The following is a 24484-nucleotide window of genomic DNA, read 5'->3' on the forward strand; positions in this document are numbered from 1 at the left end:
TGGTTGAATGTCATCCTGTGCACCCAGAGCTCACTGGTTTAGTTCCAGGTTGTGGGCTCAATCCCACAGGATGCAGCTGATTATTTCTTTCATATGGATGTTCCTCTACCTCTTCCTTCTTCTCTCTCTAAAAATCAATAAAAACATCTTTTTTTAAATGTAAAAGGTCTCCTCTACTATTAAAACCAACCAGCAGAGCTCTAACCAGTTTGGTTCAGTGGATAGATCGTCTGCCTGCGGACTCAAAGGTCCCAGGTTTGATTCTAGTCAAGGCATGTACCTTGGTTGCAGGCACATACCCAGTAGGGGGTGTGCAGGAGGCAGCTGATCGATGTTTCTCTCTCATCGATGTTTCTAACTCTCTATCCCTCTCCCTTCCTCTCTGTAAAAAAAATCAATAAAATATATATATTTTTTTAAAAAAGAAAAACTAACCAGCACATACCTGGTGTTTGCCAAAAACATGAAATTTTTATTGATGACTTATCTGAACTATACAGCTGTATTAGTATACCAAGTGAAACTATCCTATTATGCAGAATAGCCACACAGACTATACCCATTACCACTTCATACTTTCCAGACTACTAAAAATTTCAGTACCAACTTGTGTCAGTAAAGTTGATATGGAAAAGAATCCAAATATGCAAGCTGGGTTTATTACAAAATTTGAGGGAGAAATATTTGAAGTTGCTTCACTAAAAACCAAAGGAAAGGAGAATGAATCCAGTTATTGTTAGGTGGCACCAACTTTAAAGAAAATCTCTAGCTGGCAAGAAAGGTTTCGAGTAGAAATCCACTATGACCTATGATGCTGGGAGAAATAAACTTCTTCTGTCACCATCAGGAATTGGTTGCTTTGCAAAAAGTAATTATACAAGGGTGTTAAGGAATTGAGGGTAAATTTGCATAAATCTGTAAGAAGTGACACTTTGGGCAGGAAGTGTCCTCTTGAGGGAACACCTCCTTTCATGTCATCCTTAGTGTCAGTTGGTTATAAAAATTGTCCAGGTCAGGGTAGATATGGGGTCTAGATTTAACAAAAGTGAGTTACAGGTGCCTTGTTTTTAATCAGATTTTGCTTTCATAGAAGCATCTGAAGACACTGGGGGCTCATTCATGGAAGTGGCCACCCTCTACTGTTATATATGTACATCTTCCCCTCCAACATTTCTTCTGACCTCTCCTTAATTCTGAAGAGTAGTCGGAGTTTGCATCTGGTCTGGTAAACTTGAGTTAACTCTAAAACAAAGCTGCACAGCTGTTCCAAGCAAATGGAAGAGCACCATTTTCCTGGCTGGTGAATGGCCTTGTACATGACAGAGAAGCCTGCAGGGGAAGTGTTCTCCAATGGCTGCCTCTGACTCCTTTCAGTTGCTTCTGTCACATCAGCAGTGAGGTGAGAAGAGGTGAATGCTGGGCCCTTCAAAGGGTCATTAGAAACGGGAGTTTGCCTCTTACACAGAGTCCACACTTGTGGCAACATTTTGCCGATACAGTGGCTCGCTAACGGTTCGTGTGTTCTCTGCCACCTCCATGCATTAACTTCTTAAAAGCAACTCTTGATTGATGGCTGGGTATTCTGACAGGGGAATACCTGAAGTGACTATTTCTGAAATACTTGCTGAATCTCCATGATTATCCAACTATTCATACAGGTCTCGTAGATCCAGAATATACTGTGCTCCAGCCTGCCACCAGGCAGGCCTCTGAAACCCCTATTTCAGATGACACAGGTCTCCGAACTTTGAAACCCTCACCCTGACACTGAACAGGGTAATGTCGAATTTTGTGTGTGAATGACTTAACTCATGCAAGGTCATGGAAGACTGAGGCTGTCTGACTCCCATTATTACCCCACTTCACTTTTAATGCCTAGCACAGTGCTAAAAGCACATAGTGGGTGCCCAATATTTGTTTAGTTTAAAAAAAGAATAAGGCTGTAGCTTAGTATAATCTCAAGGTTTGTCTGTTAGTGTGTAGCTGATATTATTAATGATTGCCATTATTCAGTTCTGAAAATGAAACATTAGTACAAGGCTATGTAAATAAATGCACAAATATATTTCATCCTCAAATTCATATAGGATATTCAAAACCTAGATATATAACTTTATGGTCCTACTGTGATTCTCTATGTAACAAAAGGGTTAAAAACATAATACAAAGTGTGAAATAGTTGAATTTCTATTTTAAAATTTACTTTTCATCTAATTTCTACTGCCAAATGTTTTTGTCTATATTTGGGAAATAAATGACTTGTGGCATGTATTGATGACTTGTGCTCTGATATGGAAAGACGCTTTGGTCATCCAAACTATTCCTAACATTCCTGAACTTTGTTCTATGTCTAAAAGGTAGGTCAGAAGCAAATATTTATATGTTGAATCATTCATTTCTCATTATTAAATAATCAAGCCTAAAAAATCTGATCTTAGAAACCACATATAAGAACATGCTAAGAGATTACATGCACTGTTAAAACTAGTATTCCCACTGCAGGAATGATAATGCAACTTTCTATTTTCATTTACTTCATGACCAAAAAAAGAAGTGTTAAGCACTAGACCAAAATCATTGGCTTCTATAGCTCTGAAGCAATAACTGATCTACTCAGTTGGACTGCTGTGAATTTTTTTTTTAATTCTCACATTACAGGAATAGGAAGTAGAAAAAGCAGCTGTTTTATTTAATTATTCACAGGAGAAATTTTTATAATCTGTTCATTAAACACTTATTTCATAGGCCATTCTTAGAATATGGTAACAGCTGTATTATATTGGTTTATAATTATAAGAATAAGGCATTTTACCAAAGCCTTTCCCTGGGTACCCTTTATCCTTAAAACAGAATGGTAAGATGTGGGGCAGTTCTTCCCCCACCACCCTCCAGAGCATGCCCAAAAATGCAAAGAACTCTGAAGACCAGAATCACAGTCTAACTTTCTTTGAAAGTAGTCAGAATGAGCACTTGTCCTTTTTGCAAAGGTCAGATGAGGTTCCTTCTTGAAGTGTACCTACCATCCAGCAAGAGCCAATGAACCTGGTGTCAGATTTCAAGCTATTTTTTCTTTTCTCAAAAGTTTCGTAAAAACATACTCAAATTTTTAATTTCTCACTTCCAACGATGGTGGTGTAACAGAAATGGATTTATTTATTGAATAGTTATAAAGAGTAGCTAGCTGAACTGTAAAAAACAATCTCACCGTCTTGTTTATTCTGTGCTCTCTTGCCCTCATTTTAATCTAGCAACTGCATCCCAATAAATTCAGTCCAAAGGTTTTTTTTAAAAAACTAACTTAATATATATATTAAATTTCAAAAAGGCAACATCATTAAGAAAGAAGTTCCCACACATTAGGGGAAGAAAAGGCTCTGGATTCTCCTTTCTCAATGGAAAGACGTTTCAGAACCAGGGCAGAACCCTGCCCCACGCAAAGGGTAACTTCCTCCTTGGGGAATTCTCTGGGAAGTTTCCTGTCCAAAAAGAGAACCATTGTCTAACTGTGCGTCTGCACAAAGACACGGTGCACAGAAAAGTCCACTGCTCTTCGTCCTTCTGCTACCGTAGTGACGTCTTCAAACATTTGGTGAAATCCAGAGGCAACTGAGTAGCGGCTTCATTGCTAAGTCTTTTGGTTAGCTGATTTAAATCTTCATTCAAAAATGAATCCCCTTGTAAATCTTTATCCTGAAGAAATATTAAAAGAGTTAAAAGTTCTTATGCCAACAACAAAAGCCAAACTATGAGCAGAGCTAAAAATAGCAACAGCTAACACCAAACCAACCACATGTGAGCTGTGATAATGACGGGGCTGGGTCTAGTTGTGGGCATACCCTACACTTAATGAGACAGTCCCATGACTCTCTATAGAATTCCAACCCCAGAGATCCATCCTCCCATCACTGACTAAACAAGAAAATCTACCTATTAACACTTAGGCAAATTGGAAACAAATAATTAAGAGATATATTAGTTCAGTGTTGACTTCATCTTCTAAAAAAATAATGAAAAGTATCACATACCTTCCTTTTGGGGCTGGAAGTTTCCACAGGAGGATTGAATGTCATTGCAGCCATGCTGTAAGCCTCAAAGAGCTCCACAGCAGATCTGCAGTCACAAACAGAAACCCACAGTCACAAAGACACCACCACACTGCGCACCTTGAAAACGGTGAATCGTACCCAGAGAATGACTCACTATTCGAAATCCAAGCATTAAGATACAACATGATCCTGCTTTGAAACCAACAAATCAACACACACAAAATAAATCCTAAATTCCCAGGTGTTGACAACATTATCCAACGAACTCCACCTCCCAGAGGTCTGGTGCACATTTAGAAACACGGGCCTGAACAGAGAAGACTGAAGAGAAGAGCTCACACTCAATGTGACCAAATCTCAGCTCAACCACAGTTATGTAAACAATATGCAACCAGTTTAACTTCCCTCAGGAACCAGAGGAGCAAAGCATGGAGTCATCCTCCAGCGACTCCAAACAGCTCAACCCTCCCATCGTTGGCCTGGATTAAAAGCCAGGAGAACCATTCTCCAGAGAGAATAAATGTCTATAATCATGGACGTAAATGAGTCCTTAATGATTTGGGGTTGGTTCAGATGATGAGGTGGTTAGGGTTATACCCCAACGTTACACCTTTTTCCACACACTCTGGAGAAAACACAGCAGGAGGCTCCTTTCTCAAGCCTTTGGGATAAACGAGTTGCTCATCTTCCTCCGGAAAAGGAAACCTCTGGCATAAATGAGGCAAATGTTCAAGAGCTCTGACCAAAACTTGCCATGGGGAAAAAACGGTAATAAAGAACTGTTTCCTCCCTTTTTTTCCTTTTGAACACAAGGCCGAAAGACAGAAAGAATGAAGGAAAAAAAGTGAATGGCCATTTTTTAAATTTTATGGCCACAAGTTCTCTCTATCCTACCCAGAAGTAAAAGGCTTTATGGAAAACTGCAGAGTTATACCTCCTCTAGAGGGGTCCGCAGCTAATTACTGCCACGTCAAAAATGTAGCCCCATCTGGCCAAACCCCCCAGAGGGTGAGGTGGAAGCCGGAGGCAGTCACCCAAGCTTCTTGCAGGTCAGGAGGCCAAGGAGAGAAACCGCTGCCTCCCGGACAGTGTTTCCAAAGCACTTCCCCTCCCCATTCCTCCCTCTGGCCCTCCAGGACCATTTAAAGAAAAAAAAGAAGGAAGCCCATTGTATTGGACTAATGGATCTTCACATAAATGAGTATGGCACTGTTGAACTGGAGTCATGGGCATATGGAGATTCGCTATTTTTTCTACTTATCTATATGAGTTAAAAAAAAAAAAAAAAGTGTCATTACCTGAACAAACAAATAAAATGAGAGCTGGCATGTTTTCTCTCTAGACCTAATCCAGACAACCCGCTAGCACTGTACATGTTAACTCTATCACATTATAAGACAGACTTCTCCCCGTACAGAGCGATCAGCTGAAATGTATGGTTTTATAATAAGGCGATGCTAGCTACTACCTTCGGCTCAACTCTGGCTTGAGTGCTTCAGAGCCTTCCAGAGGGGCTCCGGCGATCAGGTGAGCTGCCAATCTCCGCACGATGGGATGGAAATGCCGCTGAAGGGGAAACAGGACAGCATCTGTACAGGTCAGTGTTTTATAAAACACTTGCTACAGTGAAGATTTTCTTTAATAAGCACTAATTTAAAAGAAAACTATAGATGTATATGTAATTCGTAAGAACCACATAACTACAGGAAAAACACTACCTTTGTTCACAGGATTACAACACAAATCTGATAAGCAAGTCACCAGTGACGTAGCACAGCCTCGCTTTTACAGAAGGAAAAGAAAAGTCAAAAAGCCACTTCTCTTTCACAGGGAAAAAGTTTGTTCACAACAGGCTTCCTGAATCGTATTTTCTGAGTCTCACTCTGACGCCGGCCACACTGTGGATCACAGTGTAGTTGAAACCCCCTCCACGCTGGCAGGTGGGCCTGTGCTATCTCCTTGGGTGGCAGCCAATACAATGTGCCCGGGACGGGAAACATTCCAACAAATTCTACCCCACAAAGCTGTCGTTTTCAGCTTCCTTAAAAAATGTATTTCAACATCTCAGAGTAGGAAGAGCGAAGTGAAGTGTAGGCTATTAAAACACAAATTCTAGGAAAGGCAGGCCCAGAACAGAATACACTAAGTTCTATGGAAACAGTAGGTAACTCCTGGGAAAAGCTGAGCACGGCCGTGCGCACAGTGCGAGGGAGGGGCGCTTACCCGCAGAGCATGCAGCTCCCACAGAGCGGTGTTCTGGGCATTGCAGTACTCGGGCTCGTCCAGCTCAGGAAGGAAGACCCCGCTTCCCTGGGACTCATTGTCAAGCAACAGGTCTGTTTTGGGGAAAGTCTGCAAAAACGTCACATAAAAAAGATTAATTAAATTACAATAATATTATTCGTTTAAAGACAGTTCCTGGGTTCTGCATGTTTATTTATACTTAAATTTCATTTGGTTTTATGGCTATACAAGAGCTATAAGCCCATGAGCTTCATACAAAGTTTTAATTTTGTAAATTTATACCATAAGAAAACAAAAACTGCAAAAAATTACTTTCTTGGCTTGCTCTGAAAAGAACTTATTTTATCTTGCAAGAGAAAATAGAATATTCTTTTCACCCAGTAATCCCACTTTTAGGAATCTTTCCTAAAGAAAGCAATACATTAAATACACATAAAGATATTCACGATAGCATTATTTGTTAATAGCAGAAACCTGTATGCCCATGAAAAGAAAAATACAAATTATAAAAGCCAGACTGCCTAAATTTGAATCCCGCCTCTGCCACTTCTTAGCAGCAGCATCACTTTAGGCAAGTCACTGCTCCTCTGGACCTCACTTTTCCCCATCTATAAAATGGGTACAATAATAGTAGCTACTTCACAAAGCTCTCATGAAAATTAAGCAAGTTAAGTTTAGTAACACATTTTCACAGTGGCAGTCACATAGTAAGAACTATAGGTGTTAAACAAACAACCTCATTTACTCATTAAAGAGACAAGGTAGTTAGTAGTTATATTTGTACTGATACAAAAATGTGTTCATCACCATTAAGTGTTAAAAAATATATTGTGGAACAATATGTACATCATAATCCCCACAACGCCCTTTCTAAAAAAAAAAAAGAAAAGAAAAGCTTATGTTGTTTGTATGTGTTTGGTGTGAATGAATATGAATTAAAAAAAAAAAAGTCAGCTGGGATACCCACTAAATGGTAAAACTTGTAATCTCTGGAGTGTCGAGAGGGGCCAAATGCTTTCCTTTTGTAACTTAACGGACTTCCTTTATCATATGGTTTTGTTACAGGTGTGAATTACTTTTTTAAAATAATTTCATTGATTTTAGAGATGAAGGAAGAGAGACAGAAATATCAATGAGAGAGAAACAAACATCGATCAGCAGTCCCCTGAATGGCACCTGCTACGGATGACGCCCGCAAGCAGGGCACACGCCCTGACTCGGCATCGATCTGGTGACCTCCTGGGCCACAGTGGTCCGACAGGTATGAATTACTTCTAATTAAATAATAATGTAACAGGGGAGTGGAATGGACGGACACACACACACATCGTGGCACTGCTAGGACTTGGCGTTCTCCAGCGTATCACCACTCACATGCATTAATGTCCTGTTGGTTGCTAAAATGCCAATGCTTGAGTTGGGAAGGACGTGAAGAGCAAGAGTGCAGAGGCGCTTGATGAAGGCCAGGGCTCGCTGCTGGGAAACCTGCCTCCTGCGCTTGGTGAGCATGACATCGAGGCACTGGAGCACAATCCCAACCCCTTCGTTGGTCGCACCTGAAACAGCAGACACGCCCTTCACTACTTCTGCACGATCCAAGTTCACCTGCCCCAGAAACTCAGGCTCAACTGTCCCCGGTCCCACACCAGGCCCCAGCCCGTGACGCAGGGCTGTCCTGCATCTCCAGCCAATTCTCCCCGGTTCCCACTCTCCCCATCTAACATGAAGCTACATACACAGGTGGCACTGGCAGGCCAACACTTCATACACCCGTTCCTATTTCGCATGGTTCACTGGCTATCATTCTGGTCACAACGTATTCTTAAAGGAACAACTTACGAAAGACACATTATCTACACATACGCACCTGCATGTAACTTGAACAATGTTTTGTAGAGATGTGTATAGAACTTCATTGGATCAATATTCAGAACATCACCTTTTGAAATGACAACAAACAATAATTAGAAATATTTCAGCCTCCAAAGCTAAAGCAAACAAAACTTGAATTTGAAGACATCTGACCTTGTCCAGAGAGAATATGAAAAGCGGTCTGGACACAATGAAGACTTTCTTGATAGCTTAGGTCCTTAAAAAAAAAAAAAAAGATATTAAGAATAGTAATACCATTTATATCTTAAAAAGTAATTCATTAATAGAGATACTTACACCAGACTCAATGAGACTATGTAGAACTACTAATAAATCATCAAAAAACTCCACATTTATAAGGTGAGCGAACCTAAAAATCAAACAAAACATAGTTAAAAGAAAATCTAAAAATAGAAATAAAGCAGCCACAAATTAAACTTGATTTTAAATTTATAATTTTAATATTCCTTATTCTAAATATTAGCTATGATAGAGATAATAGAGAAGACTATTGTTACTTCTCATTCATTCAGACTGACCTTTTGAAAATCCATAGTTGGACACTATAGTCAGCAGGAACATTTGAGGCACTAAACAAACTAATACAGTATTTCAAAAATACTTCTGCCCTGGGAAACAAGTTGCTAAGAGCAAACAACTTCCCCGAAGAAAGTTTACCGGGCGTCCGGCACTGTTCTAAGCCCTAAGAGCCCAAGCAGCGTCAGCTCTCCAGGAACACGGGTGGTGGGAAGAAGGAAGGAGGAAAGATTCTGCTATTTATAAGAATATGGACAACATGGAAGCTTTAAGGGAAAAGAAGGTGGAGCTGGTGTCTAGTTCAGGCTCTGCAATGAATCACCTTTAGGATCCCAGGTCAAGTCACAGGACTGGCCTGGGCCTCTATTTCTAGAAATAACTGAGATCACCCACTAGAGTTGAAGGGAAAAAATCATGGGAGCTCTTAAAGGTCAGAGTACTCTACACACTATAAAAGGTCAGGCCTTGAACTAGCTAAAGGATGTCTCTTCAGTATTAATGCAAGAGCCTTCGACACCATGTGAATCTTAGGACAGGAAAGGACCTGGAAGTCTCATACTCCCTGTCTATTGGTACAATCTTTTGGGGATGCAGTCTGGCAATATTTATCGAAATTTAAAATAAGCATACCTTTTGGCTTAACAATGATATAAACCCATGTACATGAAAATACTTCCAAAGCAGCCAAATAAAAATAATGCAAGGAAAGGCTGGTGACCAAAAATAAAGAGAACTGAGCAAGACACTGAGTCATCATTAGTAAACTCTGTCCAAAACTCATGGTTACTCCGTTCTTATTTACTTAGAAAGAATCTGAAAGGTTTCAACCTACACAAGCCCTTACTTGGCAAGACCTTCTAGAACTGCTGGCAGGAGAGGGGACCTCTGGGCCTTCTTCAGTATCCTGAAGTAAGTGACAAACACTATGTTCAGAGTCTCCGTGTGCTGCCAGAGAAACAAGACAGCAGGGCGTCAGTACAACGCGGTCCACTTTCTCCTGGATTACTGTAACCATCACCAAAGCCCAACTTTCTTACCCCTTCCCGCCCTCCCTACAATGCAATCTTAGGAGCTTTCACAGAGTGAAGCTTTCACAGAATGAAGGCACACATCCTGATATTTCATAAAACCAGCACTGATCATGTGATAATTTCTCATACATCTCATAACTAAGCCTCATGAAATAAACCAAAATTATATAACCATAAGTTGAAACAATAAATCCCTAAAATAGTTTAACAAAACACTTTAAAAAGCATTGGACAGCGATTTTAAACTTTTTTTCATCTCATGGCACATATAAACTAATTAATAGAATTCTGCAGTACACCAAAAAAAATCTTTAGCCAATATGACAAACACACACACACACACACACACAAACATATAATTTTGATTCATTCACAACAGATGGGTATTGTTATGTTGGCTTTTTTTTGACAGTCGCAGGGGTCCTCAAACTTTTTAAAGTGGGGGCCAGATCACGGTCCCTCAGAGAGCTGGAGGGCCGGACTATATGAACTACTAATTCCTACTGTAACACCTCAGCTGCACTCACTGCCCAAAAAACCTGGCGGGCCGGATCAGACTGCTCTGCGGGCCGCATGTGGCCCGCGGGCCGTAGTTTGAAGACGCCTGAGAGAACACAGGTTAGGGCCCCTGACTAAACAGTCAGGTATTACATGTTTAAAATTTCTTGCAGCACACCAGTTGAAAGTCGCTGGTACAAGGGAAATGCTTACCAGTTTTAGTTTTTTCTCAGTACTCTCTGAAGCTTCCGCCTCCCGAAGCTCTCGCTCTAGCTTCTCTTCTGCTTTTTTCCACTGAAAATAGATTGAAAAATAAAGAGTATACATTATACCACTGAGTGAAAACAGCAACCTTCGGAGAGATAAAATACGTAAATACTGTGAAACGTACAGTGATACCACAGATTCTCTATGAATGCAAATATAAGCAAAGCAGAAAAGCAAGGATAAGAAGCACACGCAAACCAAACACAGGGCAGTGGTGGCCTCCTGGGAGGAAGACACCAGAAAGAAATAAGGAGACCACAGGAGATTCTAACTCTAACACAATGGTTTCTTTTCAAGAAAAAAACTGAAGTCTTCATGTTTGCTTATTCAGGGGCCCATTGGATGTGCTATATTATTCTCTGTAGTTTTCTATAATTTAATTTTTTTTCAAAAAAGAAAGAATATGCTGAGCCCAGAAATAATTCTTGTGGTTAAATCATCTACAATACAGAAGCAAGTCATCACCAAAACTTCCCAAACTCATTTATATACAATGCATAAAGCCAGATACTATATAGAAATTCAACAAAATATCTATTTGTTTCCACTTCCTTCCGCTCTAAGAGCAGCGAACAATGGTTGCTGAGCTGCCTGAGCCACAGACTAACTGCCTGAGAAAGCTTCCTTCCCTCCGAGCGGCTGATAAAGAGCTGGGCCTCTGTTTCCCCTCCACAGTTATGTGTCCAGCTTCCATGAGGACAGTATGGTATAAATAATGAAAATGTGTACCGTGTTTCCCCGAAAATAAGGCATCCTCCGAAAATAAGACCTAGCGCATGGAAAGATAAGACATCCCCTGAAAATAAGACCTAGCGCAACTTTGGGAGAAAAAATTAATATAAGGCACTGTCTTATTTTCGGGGAAACAGGGTACCTTCATTTGTTTAGTAATTAAGTCTAACTTGATAATTCTGTCATGTTTTCAAAATTTTTAGACACATGCAAAAATGGATATCCTAGAAATTATTTTTTATTTTTATAAGCAATTTGAAAACCCTAAGCCATTAAAAATGTTTGAGAAATGATAACAACAGACAGTGGTAGCGGTAGCTAACGTTTTATAAAGCACGCCGGGCCATGCACACTGCTTGGTGCTTTACAGACATTATCTTACTAAAACTGCACAAAAACTCAGCAAGGCAGGCACTATTAATCAGCTCCATTTCTCAGCATTTAAAAAAAAAAGTGTCCAGGGTCTAATAGTAAATAAACAAAGGTTTCAGATACAATAAAGGAACATGAGTCAATGAACAGAAACCCACTTTGTTGCTAACTTCACAAGAAGACACCCTTTCTGTTAAGGAAAGATCCTGGTGTGTCACAAGGATGCAGGTAAACGCCAGCATGGCAAGAAAGTCTTTTTCTCTGTTGCTCTCCTTCCAGTAAATTTTCAGTGTATATTGATTTAATTAAGTATTTCTTTGTAATAACTGGGAAAATTAAACTCTTTAAATAGTTACAATCATGATTTAACAATGATTTTTACCTGTTCTTAGACATAATTTTAATCTAAAATCAAAATGAAATAAATCAAACCTTTCTCTGCATTCTTGATAGGTTTTTTCTCTTTTCCTTGAAAGTCATGAATTTTTTTGGTTTATTAATGTCCTCTGTATCTTTTTTCACTTCTATTTCCTTGATTCTTAGGCACAAGAATGTTTTTAGCATCTAATATTGAAGAAGACACAAATGTAAGTATTAAGTTTATATTGCCCTCAAAAACTTTATGCAGAAAAATATGCACTTAACAATGTTATTTCCTCCCTTCGTACAAAAAAAGAAAAACCACGTTTGAATTATCTTTTATCACATTTCACATAAAGATCTGTTATATTTTTGCTAAACATATTTGGTAACTTGTGTCTCTGAAAGCACAGCTACTATTTGGCTAAGTACAAGTAATATCATTCTGCAATTTGACGACAATAACAAAGAGAAAGCACATTCTTTGGCACTGGCAGGCAGGATTACAAAGAGCAGACAGGCCAGAAAAAGGTTTGAACCAATACTGGAAGAGGGGATATAAATTAGGTATTACTTTTTTTTTTTCCTTTTTTTAAATATGTATTTTTTTTTATTGATTTCAGAAAGGAAAGGAGAGGGAGGGAGGGAGAGAGAGAGAGAGATAAAAACATCAATGATGAGAGAGAATCATTGATTGGATGCCTCCTGCCCGTCCCGTACTGGGGAACAAGCCTATAACGTGGGCATGTGCCCTTGATCGGAATTGAACCTGGGATCCTTTAGTCCACAGCTGACCTGAGCCAAACTGGCTAGGGCATAAATTAGGTATTTCTAAACCTGCTTTAATTTCCCATTTACCAAATGAAAAAATGTTGATCATATGATACAAACTTTTAGTTATAAGATATGTAAGTTCTGGAGATCTAAAATATGGCATGGTGACTATAGTTAATAATATTGTGTCATATACTTGAAATTTGCTAAGAGAGTAGATCTTCAGTATTTTCACCACACAGGAAAAAAGGGTAACCATGAAAGATTATGAATATCTTAATTACCTTGATTGTGGTAATAATTTCAGAATGTATACATATATTAAGTCATCACATTGTACACTTTAAAAACCCAACAAATTAAAAAATGAAGTTTATAATTCTAGCATCACCAAAATGAAAGTGTTTCCCTGTGACCAAGTTTCGTGTTCAAACCTTATAATCTGATCACACTACAATTCTGAATAAAGACACCAAATATTTTCTCTTCTTAAGTACAATATTTATAATTTTCGCAGTTCAACTAAAATTATCAGCTTTAATGAAAGGGATCTGATAGCAAAGCAAGACTGAAATTAGGAACTGAAACAGTAGAAATTGTGAGCTGAGCAATCAAAACTATATGACTAGGTTACAGTTGGGGAATTGAGTATTTTCCCTTTCTACTTTACACACTTCTATAAAAAATAAATACTTCATAGCAACTGAAAATTAACTTTGTAATTTAGAAACATAAATACCCCATGGCAAATGAAAATTAACTTTGCAATTTAAAAACAAAAACAGTATGAAGTAAAATGAAAAAAACTTACCTCTGGCCTAACGTCGTAATTTCTGCCCTTCACAAATCCAGAGATCACTTTGATTACTCCAAGGGAAGCTTGGCCTAATTTATCTTGCTTAAAAAGTTTCTTAACGGCCTCGCAGCACATTTCAGATATCTGAAAAACAAAATGTCACACTCAACTGGTGTTTCTCAGCCTCAGCACTACTGACATTTGGGGCCAGAGAAGTCTTTATTGTGGGGAGCTATCCTGTGCATGGTAGGATATTTAGATTCCTGGCCTTTATCCACTACGAGGCAGTTTACACCCCCAACCACCACAGTCTGGACAATCAAAACTGGCTCTCAGCACAGCCTAATGCTCCCTGTAGGCCAAACTGCCTCCTGTTCAAAGCCATGGCACTGAACTTATAGGGATCAAATTGTTTTCTTAAGGAAAGTGTTCAGTAAAGTGATTCTATTTTAGCTCCAAATATTTTTTTGAGAGAAAGAAGCCATATGGTCTGTAATATTCTGTTAAGCCCAACAGCATCACGTAGAGCAGCCCACCGATTTTGACAGGTCATTCATGAGAGGGACAATCAAGACGATGATGTTGTTGTGAAAGTTGAAGTGAGGCAGTGCCACCAGTAGCTCACACAGGCTCTTCACGGCCACTTCCGCCAGTCCTCTGTACGCCTTCAAGGAAACTACATTACTTTTCTTCAGCTTCCTCTGCTTCCAGTCTAATCAAAAGATAACTCCCATTACTTACTTTACTCATTGGCCAAAACTTCAGCTAATTACCTTTCTTTTACCATAATATGCGATAAAATGAAAATTCAACCTACCATGCAAATTCTTAAATATGAGTTGTATCTATCCTTAGACAAGACAAAGATCATCATCAAAATGTTTCTACACCATCCCTCTGACTCTAATCACAATTACCAGAATCTTGGCTTTCCATATTTTTTAAAAGATACATATATCAGTGGAAACTGGTTTGACTCAGTGGATAGAGCGTCAGCCTGCGGACTGAAAGGTCCCAGGTTCGATTCCAGTCAAGGGCATGTACTTCGGTTGTGGGCGCATCCCCAGTGGGAGGTGTGCAAGAGGCAGCTGATCAATGTTTCTCTCTCATCAATGTTTCTAACTCTCTATCCCTCTTTCTTCCTCTCTGTAAAAAATCAATAAAATATATATTAAAAAAAAAAAAGATACATATATCAGCACGGCTGGTATAGCTCAATGGCTGAGTATCAACCCATGAACCAGGTCACAGTTCGATACCAGACAGGGTTCAGGCCAGAGTTGTGTGCTTGATCCCCAGTAGGGAGTGCGCAGGAGGCTGCTGATCAAGGATTCTCCCTCAACATTGATGTTTCCATCTTTCTCTCCCTTTCCCTTCCTCTCTAGAATCAATAAAAACGTATTTAAAAACAACAACAAAAACACAATAAATTCCAATCATTTATGAAGACACATACTAGTACAACTACTTACTAGGTAAAGAACTGCAACAACAATACTAATAACTGACAAAATACAGTCCTCAATTCAGGCTAGGCATAGTTGTAAGCACTTTGTATCTATTAATTCATTTACTTTTACACAACAATCCTGAGTTAAGGACTAGCATTATTCCCACTTGATAGGTAGAAAAACTGAAGCACAGGAGATTAAATGACTCGCACATCACATAAGTGATGAGCCAAGATTTGAACCCAGAAAGTCTGACTCGAGACTCTGCTCCTGACCATACATTATACTGACAGCCAACACACAGCACAGAATAGAGAATTCACCTTCCTATATTACATGCTTTCAAGAAGTTTATTATACCTTTAACCATTTGCTCCAGATTTTCCAAATAAAATTTATATTGGCTAACAAGCCCTTCTTCAAATTCTCTTAATTTTTGGGTTTCTTTGCGGATCTGAAAAGACCAAGAGATCAATCACTTTTTAACATCAAAATATTAAAATCCAAAAATTAGCACAAAATGTTGAGTGCCTAGTATACTAGGCATGTAAAACCAAACAAACAATACAAACAAAAAACAACAACCCTGTTTCTCCCATCTCTAGCTCTCCAAAATTTTCAGCTTATTTTCTACAGTACAGTAATTATAGTTAGCATACCTTGGTAGATTTTTCTGCTTCTGTTAGGGGCCGAATTTTATATGAAGGAGTAATGTCTTTAAATAACTCCATTAGAGAAATGACCACCAGCTTTCGAATAGTAACAGCCACATCAGGATCCTGTTCCATCAGCATGGAACGTAACTCCTTCAATTTTTTAACCTGTTAACGAAATGACTCATCAGGCTAGAGAAATAATGACAGAACAATCATGAGCAAAAGCAACAGTGCAACATCTGGCCCAGTAACCAGAATTCACACAATGACTCTGAGTCTAGTCAAGCCATACACAACTCGACACTGCTCCCACTACGGACAGATAAGTCACTGAAGTTATAAAGTAACCATGTTGCCGGGACCGGTTTGGCTCAGTGGATAGAGCGTCGGCTTGGGGACTGAAGGGTCCCGGGTTCGATGCTGGTCAAGGGCATGTATCTTGGTTGCGGGCACATCCTCAGTAGGGGGTGTGCAGGAGGCAGCTGATCTCTCTCTCATCGATGTTTCTAGCTCTCTATCTCTCTCTCTTCCTCTCTGTACAAAATCAATAAAAAAAATATATCAAAAAATAAATAAATAAATAAATAAATAAAGTAACCATGTTTTTATTAAATAAGTAGTTAGAAAAAAAATACACTTAAAAAATAGTTTAAATTTGTTAATTTACCTGTTTTAAGAAAATCTTTTCAGTTGGATTTTCTTGATGCAGGTATGTCCTATTTCACTAAAAATACTTTTTGAAATAGTTATATATACACCAATCAAATGTTGTATAATCTCACAGGTACAAGTTAATCAGGAATTAGTACAATGCATCCACAGGTAACTTAAGCTTCAGAGTTACTCATGGTACGATATTTGTCTGATGCAACACAGAAGTAAAAAATTGGTTTCAACTAATGTACGCATTGCTTTGATGAAATACTACTGCCCGCTGGAGGATATCTTGAGAAGCAACACTCTGGCTGAACAATGTTTGCCACAGCAGGAGCAGAACAAGTATGTCACCTCCATTTGCCAGCCCTAACTTTTATGAAAAGAGCATGAGGCTCCAGAGTTAGACGACCTGGGTGCTAATCCAGTGGCTGTTAAAATCCGAAAGAAATCACTTGAGTTTTTAAAGGCTCTATTTTTCAACTGTAAGATGAGATCAATAGCTCTTGTCTCTATGGTTTGACAATGATTAAATGAGATGGTACAGATCAGAAAAATCTCCAATCTCCCTTCCTGGTTCTGCTCTCCTGACTTTGTTAGAAAAGGACAATTACTACTCCATAGCATCCCCACAGGAATTTTTTTATATAAACGTAAATAATCTATTTTATCATCAAATAAACAAGTATTGTCAAAGGAGGAAGCTGGATACCAACATAACAAAAATAATAGTAATACTTCATATAACTTCATGTCTACTATATCATTCAGTCATCACAACAATGTTTTAATATAGGTCCTACCCTCCTTTTGGAATGAATCTTGGCAAAAAACTTACCCAATTCTAACCCACTATACTTAGAAGAGCCAAGACTACACCTTGGATTTCCTGAATTGACAAGTTATAACTATCATCACCTTCACTACTGTACTCATGGCCCAATGATAACTCATTATAACTTTCTGATCCATTTCACGTAAATATTTTCTACTTATAAATATTCCTAAACTACTCTGTCTTTTGTGTGCGTGTTTCTTTACTAGAGTCAGTCCAGCACATTTGCAAGTAGGTTCCTCCTCCCTAGCATAATTAATTTGTATAGAATTACCACTATGAGTTACAACATTAAATTGACTATCTTCATTTAGAGACTCAGAACATTTATGAAACTTCACTAAGATTACAGAAGAAATAAAGCTCAGATTAGAATTAGGCCAAGTTCTGTCTGCTCTCTCATTCTAACTCAGTTACTATGTTTTGCTAATGCTTTTCCTTTTTGTGTGTACTTTAGGTAACAAGAGAATCTTAAGATATTGGACATTTAGACCGTATCTAATGTGAAGAACCTAAAGAAATTAGAACTGCTTACATTACTTTCTGGGTCTGATAGGATGGCAGATGCCAAGGCTGCAATATGCAGTTTCTTCTCCTGTAGCTTCTTCTTTCTCTCAATTAAATGTTCTTCTATGGTCAGCTCACGAATAGGCTCTTCAATTACCTCTGAAACAGATTAGGTTTTCCCTCTTAACCACTCCTTTATTTAAAAGTGTCCAGGAACCTTATTTCACATCACCCTCTCAACAATCATAAGGCAGGTACTATCAATAGCCCCATTTTATAGATCAGGAAACTGAGGCAAAAGAAAAGTAACTGGCCTACCCTCATAAACCTAGCAGAAATGGGATTCAAATCCATGCAGTCTGACTCTAGAACTCATATTATTAATGACCATGCTAATAAACCCAGAAGAATTCATTTAATTAAGGGGAAGGACAATCTGATTCAGTTGTTTTAAAAAGTACAGAATAGTCTTTGTTTTCAACTCTATTCAGTCCTTTGAACTACACAAAATATGTTCATATTAAGAAATTCATAGGGAACTAGATTTAATAAACACACAAGTATAATCGGCAACAAGCCTATGAAGGATGACTGAAAACCGTAAAATAGTTGACCTATAATGTCATTTACACTATCAATGCGATTTGCGAAGCAGAAGTAAAATATAACCAGCTTGTTCGGTCACAAATGTCAAAGCAATATAGTTTCAAACAATAAATTAAGTTCTTTCCATTTAACTTTAGCTAGAACTATACTAGCTTTTAGATACCCACATTTAATCAAACCAAAATAATTTCATACCACAGAATCATTTTTGTAATTTAAAGCTAAATAGTTAATAGTTATGTGTAGACAGGTCCTTTACTTACAATTAAAAGGAATTCAAAACAGTTCAATTAACAAGACTCTTCATGCATGCCTACACATTACAAATATTAATGGCATAAATTTTTGCATAATAAAAAGCAACAATCAAATTCCACCAGATAAAACTTTCAAAATGTGAAAAAATGTTCACAATGACTTTGAAATAATCAGTACTCCAAAATGCACATTCCAGATTTTACCTAAAATTATCTCACATATTATACAAAAACTGTAGTTCTCAATTAACAATTTAGCAACTGTAAGAATGTATCCCATTACCTTCCTCAAGTTCCATCTCTTCTTGATCCTCTTCATCTTGGTTAGTGTCAAGAACTATGGAAAATATATACATTAAAAATGTGATAATATACTTAAGTGATGAAACTATCAAGAAAAGCATGGAAGTGATTAAAATAAAACTTAGGAAACTAGTTATTTTTGTGAGGAGGGAGCAATTAGTGATTGAGGGGAGCACAAGGGAAGTTTCTGGGCTCTGGCAGTATTTGTTTCTTGCCCAGATGGTAGCTTTATGGGTGTGTTTTTTGTGATAACCCACATAACTTCACATCTTTGATTTCTGGATTTTTCTGTGCGTTTTATTTCACAAGAAAAAAAGATTCACATAAGGAAAAAAAAGGCTAATAAAGGAGGACTAATATGCTCTAATTTTAGAAATAGCAGAATCTGTTAAAATACTCTAAGATCACTTTAACCACCTAGCTTCAGTTAATACTCACAGTCCAATAGACACTTAAGATAATCAACTGTATTTCTGCCAAAATCATAAGCTTACTAACTGTAGCTACTCCTATTTTATAGATATTGGTAAATCAAAATTAAATTAAATTTTTAATAAGAGAAATGTGATATTTTTAAAGAGCTAAAATTGTAACTGATTTACCTGGCTTTTCCCTGGTCTGTGGGATTATACCACTTTTATCTTTAATCGGAAGCAAGTGAATCAATTCCTTCTCTGGTGCAGTTTGCAGAGATCGTGGTATTTTTTCATACTTATCTATAATCTTCTCATGCTTTCGTTTCTTGGCGTGAACAGGTTCACTGTAGAAAAATATTTAATTTTCAGTTTTAATATTTTAAAAAGGAACCTAGTGATCTACCATTTTTAAAGCACAGAAAAAGTAACCACTAGCCAAACCTTCACTAGGTATATAAGTATTAGCACCTAAACCAGGTACTTAAATAGCAAATGAATAAATTAATATCATAGTCTATCACAAAGACTCAAACTATGGCTGTATCTAGTTTTCCCTTCAGATGCAAAATTAAGAGGAAAGTCACAGCAGATTCTTTTTGAAGAATATGCCTCAGAGCCAACAGGGACATCATGCTATTCTGCGTTCCCCAAAACCTTCAGAGCATAGCATAGACTTAGGAGTTAAAAAGACCTAAGTTTAAATTTCAGATCTACTAGTTGTGGGGAAGCATCAGTTTCCTCTCTGTAAATGGGAATAATACCCACCTCACAGAGAAAGGAGGACTGAGAGCACAGCCATAAAGAACTCGGGAATGTTCTGCCAATTCCTCAAACAAAGGAGAGCATTCTTCCCCATTCACTATTCAGACTCAGACGAAATAAAGATGTACCCTAAATAAAATCAGCTTGTTTTATTCATGAACGTCCTTTATTTAGGAAATAAACTGAATAATAAATAGGGTTTACTCTTTGTAAACGTTGTGTTCAGAGCTGAAGTTCTACATTAACCACCTACGTAAAATTCAGAACCAAGTTTTCAATGCTGGAAGGATGTGAATGATTATAATCTAAACGACGTATTACCTCGAAGAAAGATCTCTCGTTAGAAAAGATGCTCTTTGTCCTAAATCCTTCATTAACTGTAAGTCATCTTCATCCATCATATCTAAAGGTAGGGCTTCCTCTTCTTCCTCCTCTTCCCTCTCAATCCTTTTATCTGTTACACACATACACAAAATCAGAAATATGTATTAGAGATGTAGAACTCTGCATTTTTGTGTCCACAACAGGAAAAACGTATACTTTTCTAAAACCTTAGCCCAGTATTTCTAAATGGAAGCACTACTCACGTGATGGGCAGGACCATCTTTGTGCTAAGCAAAATGCTAGCACCTCTGACCCCTGAAACCTAAATGCCAGGATCATCCCCAGGTCACTCTTGAGAATAAAAAAACAAATGTCTCCACACTTTCTACAATGTCTTCCAGTGCATTTGAAAACCAGTGACTTTGTTCCTTAGCTTCATCTGATCGCCAATGATTTTCACTTCCATTCCACTTCAGCTGCCCCCTCCGAAGGCCACATCCCTAACCCAAGTCTTCACCCCCATCTCAGAGCACAACCTTTTGTTTTCCCAGCCTCATTCAGTTACTTCCACTGCACCTCTTTTGGCCAAATATGTAGACCAAGCAAGTCAAACTTGACGCATGCGGCCCACAACGAATATTTTTGCAGCCCAGCCAATGTGACGGTATGTAAGATATGTTTTAATAAAAAATTTCGTAACTAAATTTTTACAATATCCTGTTATACATAGTCTATAATAACAAAAGCTTAATACGCTAACTAGACCAGACGTCCTTCCAGACTAAGCCGGGGCTGCAAGGGAAGCCCGGGTCCCGGGTGCCAGAGGGAAGCTGCTGCCAGCAGCGGGGGAAGGAAGGCCTTCTCTTGCACGAATATCGTGCATCAGGCCTCTAGTTATTAATAACGAACTACAACGCTCACTAATGACTGATTACTATAATCGTGTTGCTTTCATTTCCCTTATGTGCCTTAAGTGCAGGCACATCATTTCTCTCCACTAATACTAGCAGTGAATATTTTAGCAGCCCATTGCCATGTCATTAGTCTTGTACTGACTTGTTTGGTGTGCGCAACAGGAAATATTTCACTTTCAGAGAACAAGAAAAATGGTTTATTTGCATTATGCTTATTAATTTGTGCAGTTATTCAGTGTCTGGTAAGTTAATGTTCAAGAGAAAAATAGTAATTTTTATTAAGATGTTCTATTATTTTATGTTAACCATTACTCATTATTTCAGCCCTTTGTATTCAGCATGTCCCTGCTGATATAACCTACATTTCTACGAAAAGGAAGCTTTTGGTTTTTTTTGCAGCCCACATAAACTTAAACCTTGTTTATTTGGCCTGTGTTAGCCTTTGAGTTTGACATGCTTGATATAGACTTTCAACCCTTTCACCACTCTACTTTTTTCTATCTACCAATGTGTTCTATCTTCATATCAGACATGTGGTGACAGCCTATAATTTCAAGTGGGTAAAAACTTCAATACACACTACTTGTTACCTTTTAGAAAAACACTTTAGCTGAAACCAGTTTGGCTCAGTAGATAGAGCGTCGGCCTGTGGACTCAAGGGTCCCTGGTTCGATTCCGGTCAAGGGCATGTACCTTGGTTACGGGCACATCCCCAGTAGGGGATGTGCAAGAGGCAGCTGATCGATGTTTCTCTCTTATCGATGTTTCTAATTCTCTATCCCTCTCTCTTCCTCTCTGTAAAAAATTAATAAAATATATTTTAAAAAAAGAAAAACACTTTAGAACAACTCAATGGAAATTAGAGCACATGAATGCTCTCACAATTACCTGGTCGTTTTTTCTTCGGCTCCTCCAGCGGAATGGGTTTCTTAGACACAGCATCTTTTACAGCTTGCCGTAGTTTCCTCTGTTCTTTTCGGTACTTCTTGAGATTGCTTTGTTGTTTAAATTGCTTATTCTTTAGCTTGTTTTCAAGTTTGACTTTACTGGTCTTTATCAACTTCCTAAAGCTTGGAACCTGTTTTTTATTTCTTCTCTGGAAAAAAACAATAGGAGGAATGCTGCATAACCAATAATTTATTAAGATTTTTAAAATTAGATTAGAGAGAACTGCTTATAAATTTATTAGACCATTTCCACAATTCTAATGTCTCACAGCCAAGATCTGGCATAGAAGAGTAAAAACCAAACTAAGGCATGTATCCTACAGAATGGCACTTGAGCCTCAGTTATTCAACCATGGGTCTTATTGTGACCCGAATCCACAGGTGCTCAAAAGGGTCTGAACCGCCCCTCCCCCCCATGACCTAATTGCAAATGGTTATTCAAGGCTATGTTAACTACTTTAGCATACTCAGAGCAAAATGCTGGCTGTCTTTAATAACTGACATTTATATATTACTTTACTGTTTACACTGTTCTCCAACCTACTACCTCCAACAGCCTAGTTAAGCAACGATTGCCATCATCCTGACATTACTGCTGAAACTATGGCTTAAGGATTATGCGACGTGTCAAAGACCCGTGTACTAACAAAGGCAATACTGAATTCCGGTCTTTGGATTCCATCTCTCTTGATGGTGACCCCTTATTCAGAAATCCAAATCCTTAGGGCTAGCTCTAATTTTCCGCAAGCACTGGAGCAAAGCACTTGCTTTCCTATCTTCTTACCCTATGCGGGGAAGGACTCGTTTCGAATCCTATGACTCGCACTATAAATTCACTGAGAACAGGACCCTGCTTCTCATCTGTAAAACAAGGGGTTCGAAACAGTGTTGAAGGAACCCTTCCATGTCTGACATCCTAGGGAAGCAAGACCCCGGTGCTCGTCTCAGCGCGGCTACTGAAGCCGAGCGCGATCACAGTGGGCAATGAAGGAAAGACGCAGGTGTAAGATGCAGAGAAGGCACCGAACCAAGAGAGAGCCCCGCATCTAGGCCGCCGCCCCCCCGAACAAGGGCGAAACCGCCAGAAAGCTACACCGGGCGGCAGCGACTCTCTCAGCCAAAGGGACCCCTACACCGCGGGGGCCGGGCTTCGGAGGACCCTTACCGCCTTCATCCTTAAATCTGAAAGGGGTTCCGGCAAGACAAAGTCTCCAGCGGTAGAGACGATCCAGAAATCCCGATGGGGAGACACACGTGCCGGAGCCGCAACACGGCAGACCGGAAGCTGCTGCTGGCCCCGCCCCCTCTGCGCCGGAAGTGGGGGGCGGGACTTCCGCGGGCCGGCTCGGGCGGACGCCCTCTTGCGGGGACAGTCTCACGCTCCGGGGCTGGCCTCGCCAAAGTGTCCCGGGGACGGATAATGTACTGGCTCTGAGTCTTTGACCCTTTCCGGATTTCCTTAAAAGTGGGAAATCGGGCTCCACCTCTGAGAACGAAAGGACCCGATGTTTTCAATCCCCTCTCTGCGTTCTGTGCCTCTCCCCACGTAGGTACCTCATAGTTGTGTTAGACTGGGGTTTCTTTTTGGTTTTTTATTCTTCCTCCCCTTAAGTGTTGAGGGCCGAGAAAAACATTATTTTTGTGTAATGCCGGCGCTTTGCTGACCCTCGACCAGCTCTCCGGGCGTGTTTGGGCGATGCCGAATTTCTCAGGACCTTCCGCCGCTCACAAGCTTGTGATTCTTGATTTAAAAAAAACAAAAAACAAAAAAAACCCTTTGCCTGACAGGTTACATCAGTGAGATTCATGTGCATTCCAATATTTTGCAACTATATTACCTTGGTGTGAATTGTATTGCCTGCTTAGGAGTTCCGCCAGCATTTTTAACAGGAAGATTTACGCAAGAAGAATATGTTTTTCAAAATGATTGACTCTAAGAGACCTTTCTTCATGAATAAATTTAAGAATTCCACTTCGGGTTATTAAAAAAGACCCCAAAAAAAGTCTGTGATTCTTGAGCACATTGCGGACACTGCGTCTGGCCTGACAGTCCTGAGCCAAGTGGGAAAAGAGCAGAAGCTCAAAAAGATTCCAAGCTTCCGGTGGGTATTGGTCTTAGAGAGACTGAGAAGAAACCTCCCAATTTCTGTATCTCACCTCAAAGAGCAAGAATCCCGTTCTCTCTGGAATTCTTTCCGTTTCTTCCAGCCTCCCCAATTTCCCCCTGGCTCTCTGTCCTAACACACATTTTCAGAAACAGCAGAGCCGGTCCCAATGGAGCATTACTTCATCAAGCAAATCGAAAACGTTTGCCTGTGGTCTT

The 24484-nt window shown here is 39.1% G+C and overlaps 1 protein-coding gene across 1 annotated transcript; it reads right to left on the reverse strand.

The window, feature by feature from the left end:
• Positions 1-2666: 2666 nt before the first annotated feature.
• On the reverse strand, positions 2667-23472 carry NOC3L (NOC3 like DNA replication regulator). Its single transcript, XM_036438602.2, has 21 exons — positions 23327-23472; positions 22103-22310; positions 20298-20430; positions 19401-19558; positions 18779-18832; positions 17661-17791; positions 15640-15801; positions 15341-15434; positions 14066-14241; positions 13545-13673; positions 12032-12163; positions 10442-10522; positions 9544-9644; positions 8460-8532; positions 8316-8379; positions 8158-8229; positions 7665-7846; positions 6270-6398; positions 5515-5612; positions 4026-4110; positions 2667-3690 (listed from the first exon to the last, which is right to left on the reverse strand). Exons 1-21 carry the CDS (start codon positions 23333-23335, stop codon positions 3562-3564), a joined length of 2400 nt encoding a protein of 799 aa, XP_036294495.1. The 5' UTR covers positions 23336-23472; the 3' UTR covers positions 2667-3561.
• Positions 23473-24484: the final 1012 nt, after the last annotated feature.

Source organism: Pipistrellus kuhlii, unplaced genomic scaffold (genome assembly GCF_014108245.1).
Source record: "Pipistrellus kuhlii isolate mPipKuh1 unplaced genomic scaffold, mPipKuh1.p scaffold_m20_p_15, whole genome shotgun sequence".
NCBI classification, from domain to species: domain Eukaryota; kingdom Metazoa; phylum Chordata; class Mammalia; order Chiroptera; family Vespertilionidae; genus Pipistrellus; species Pipistrellus kuhlii.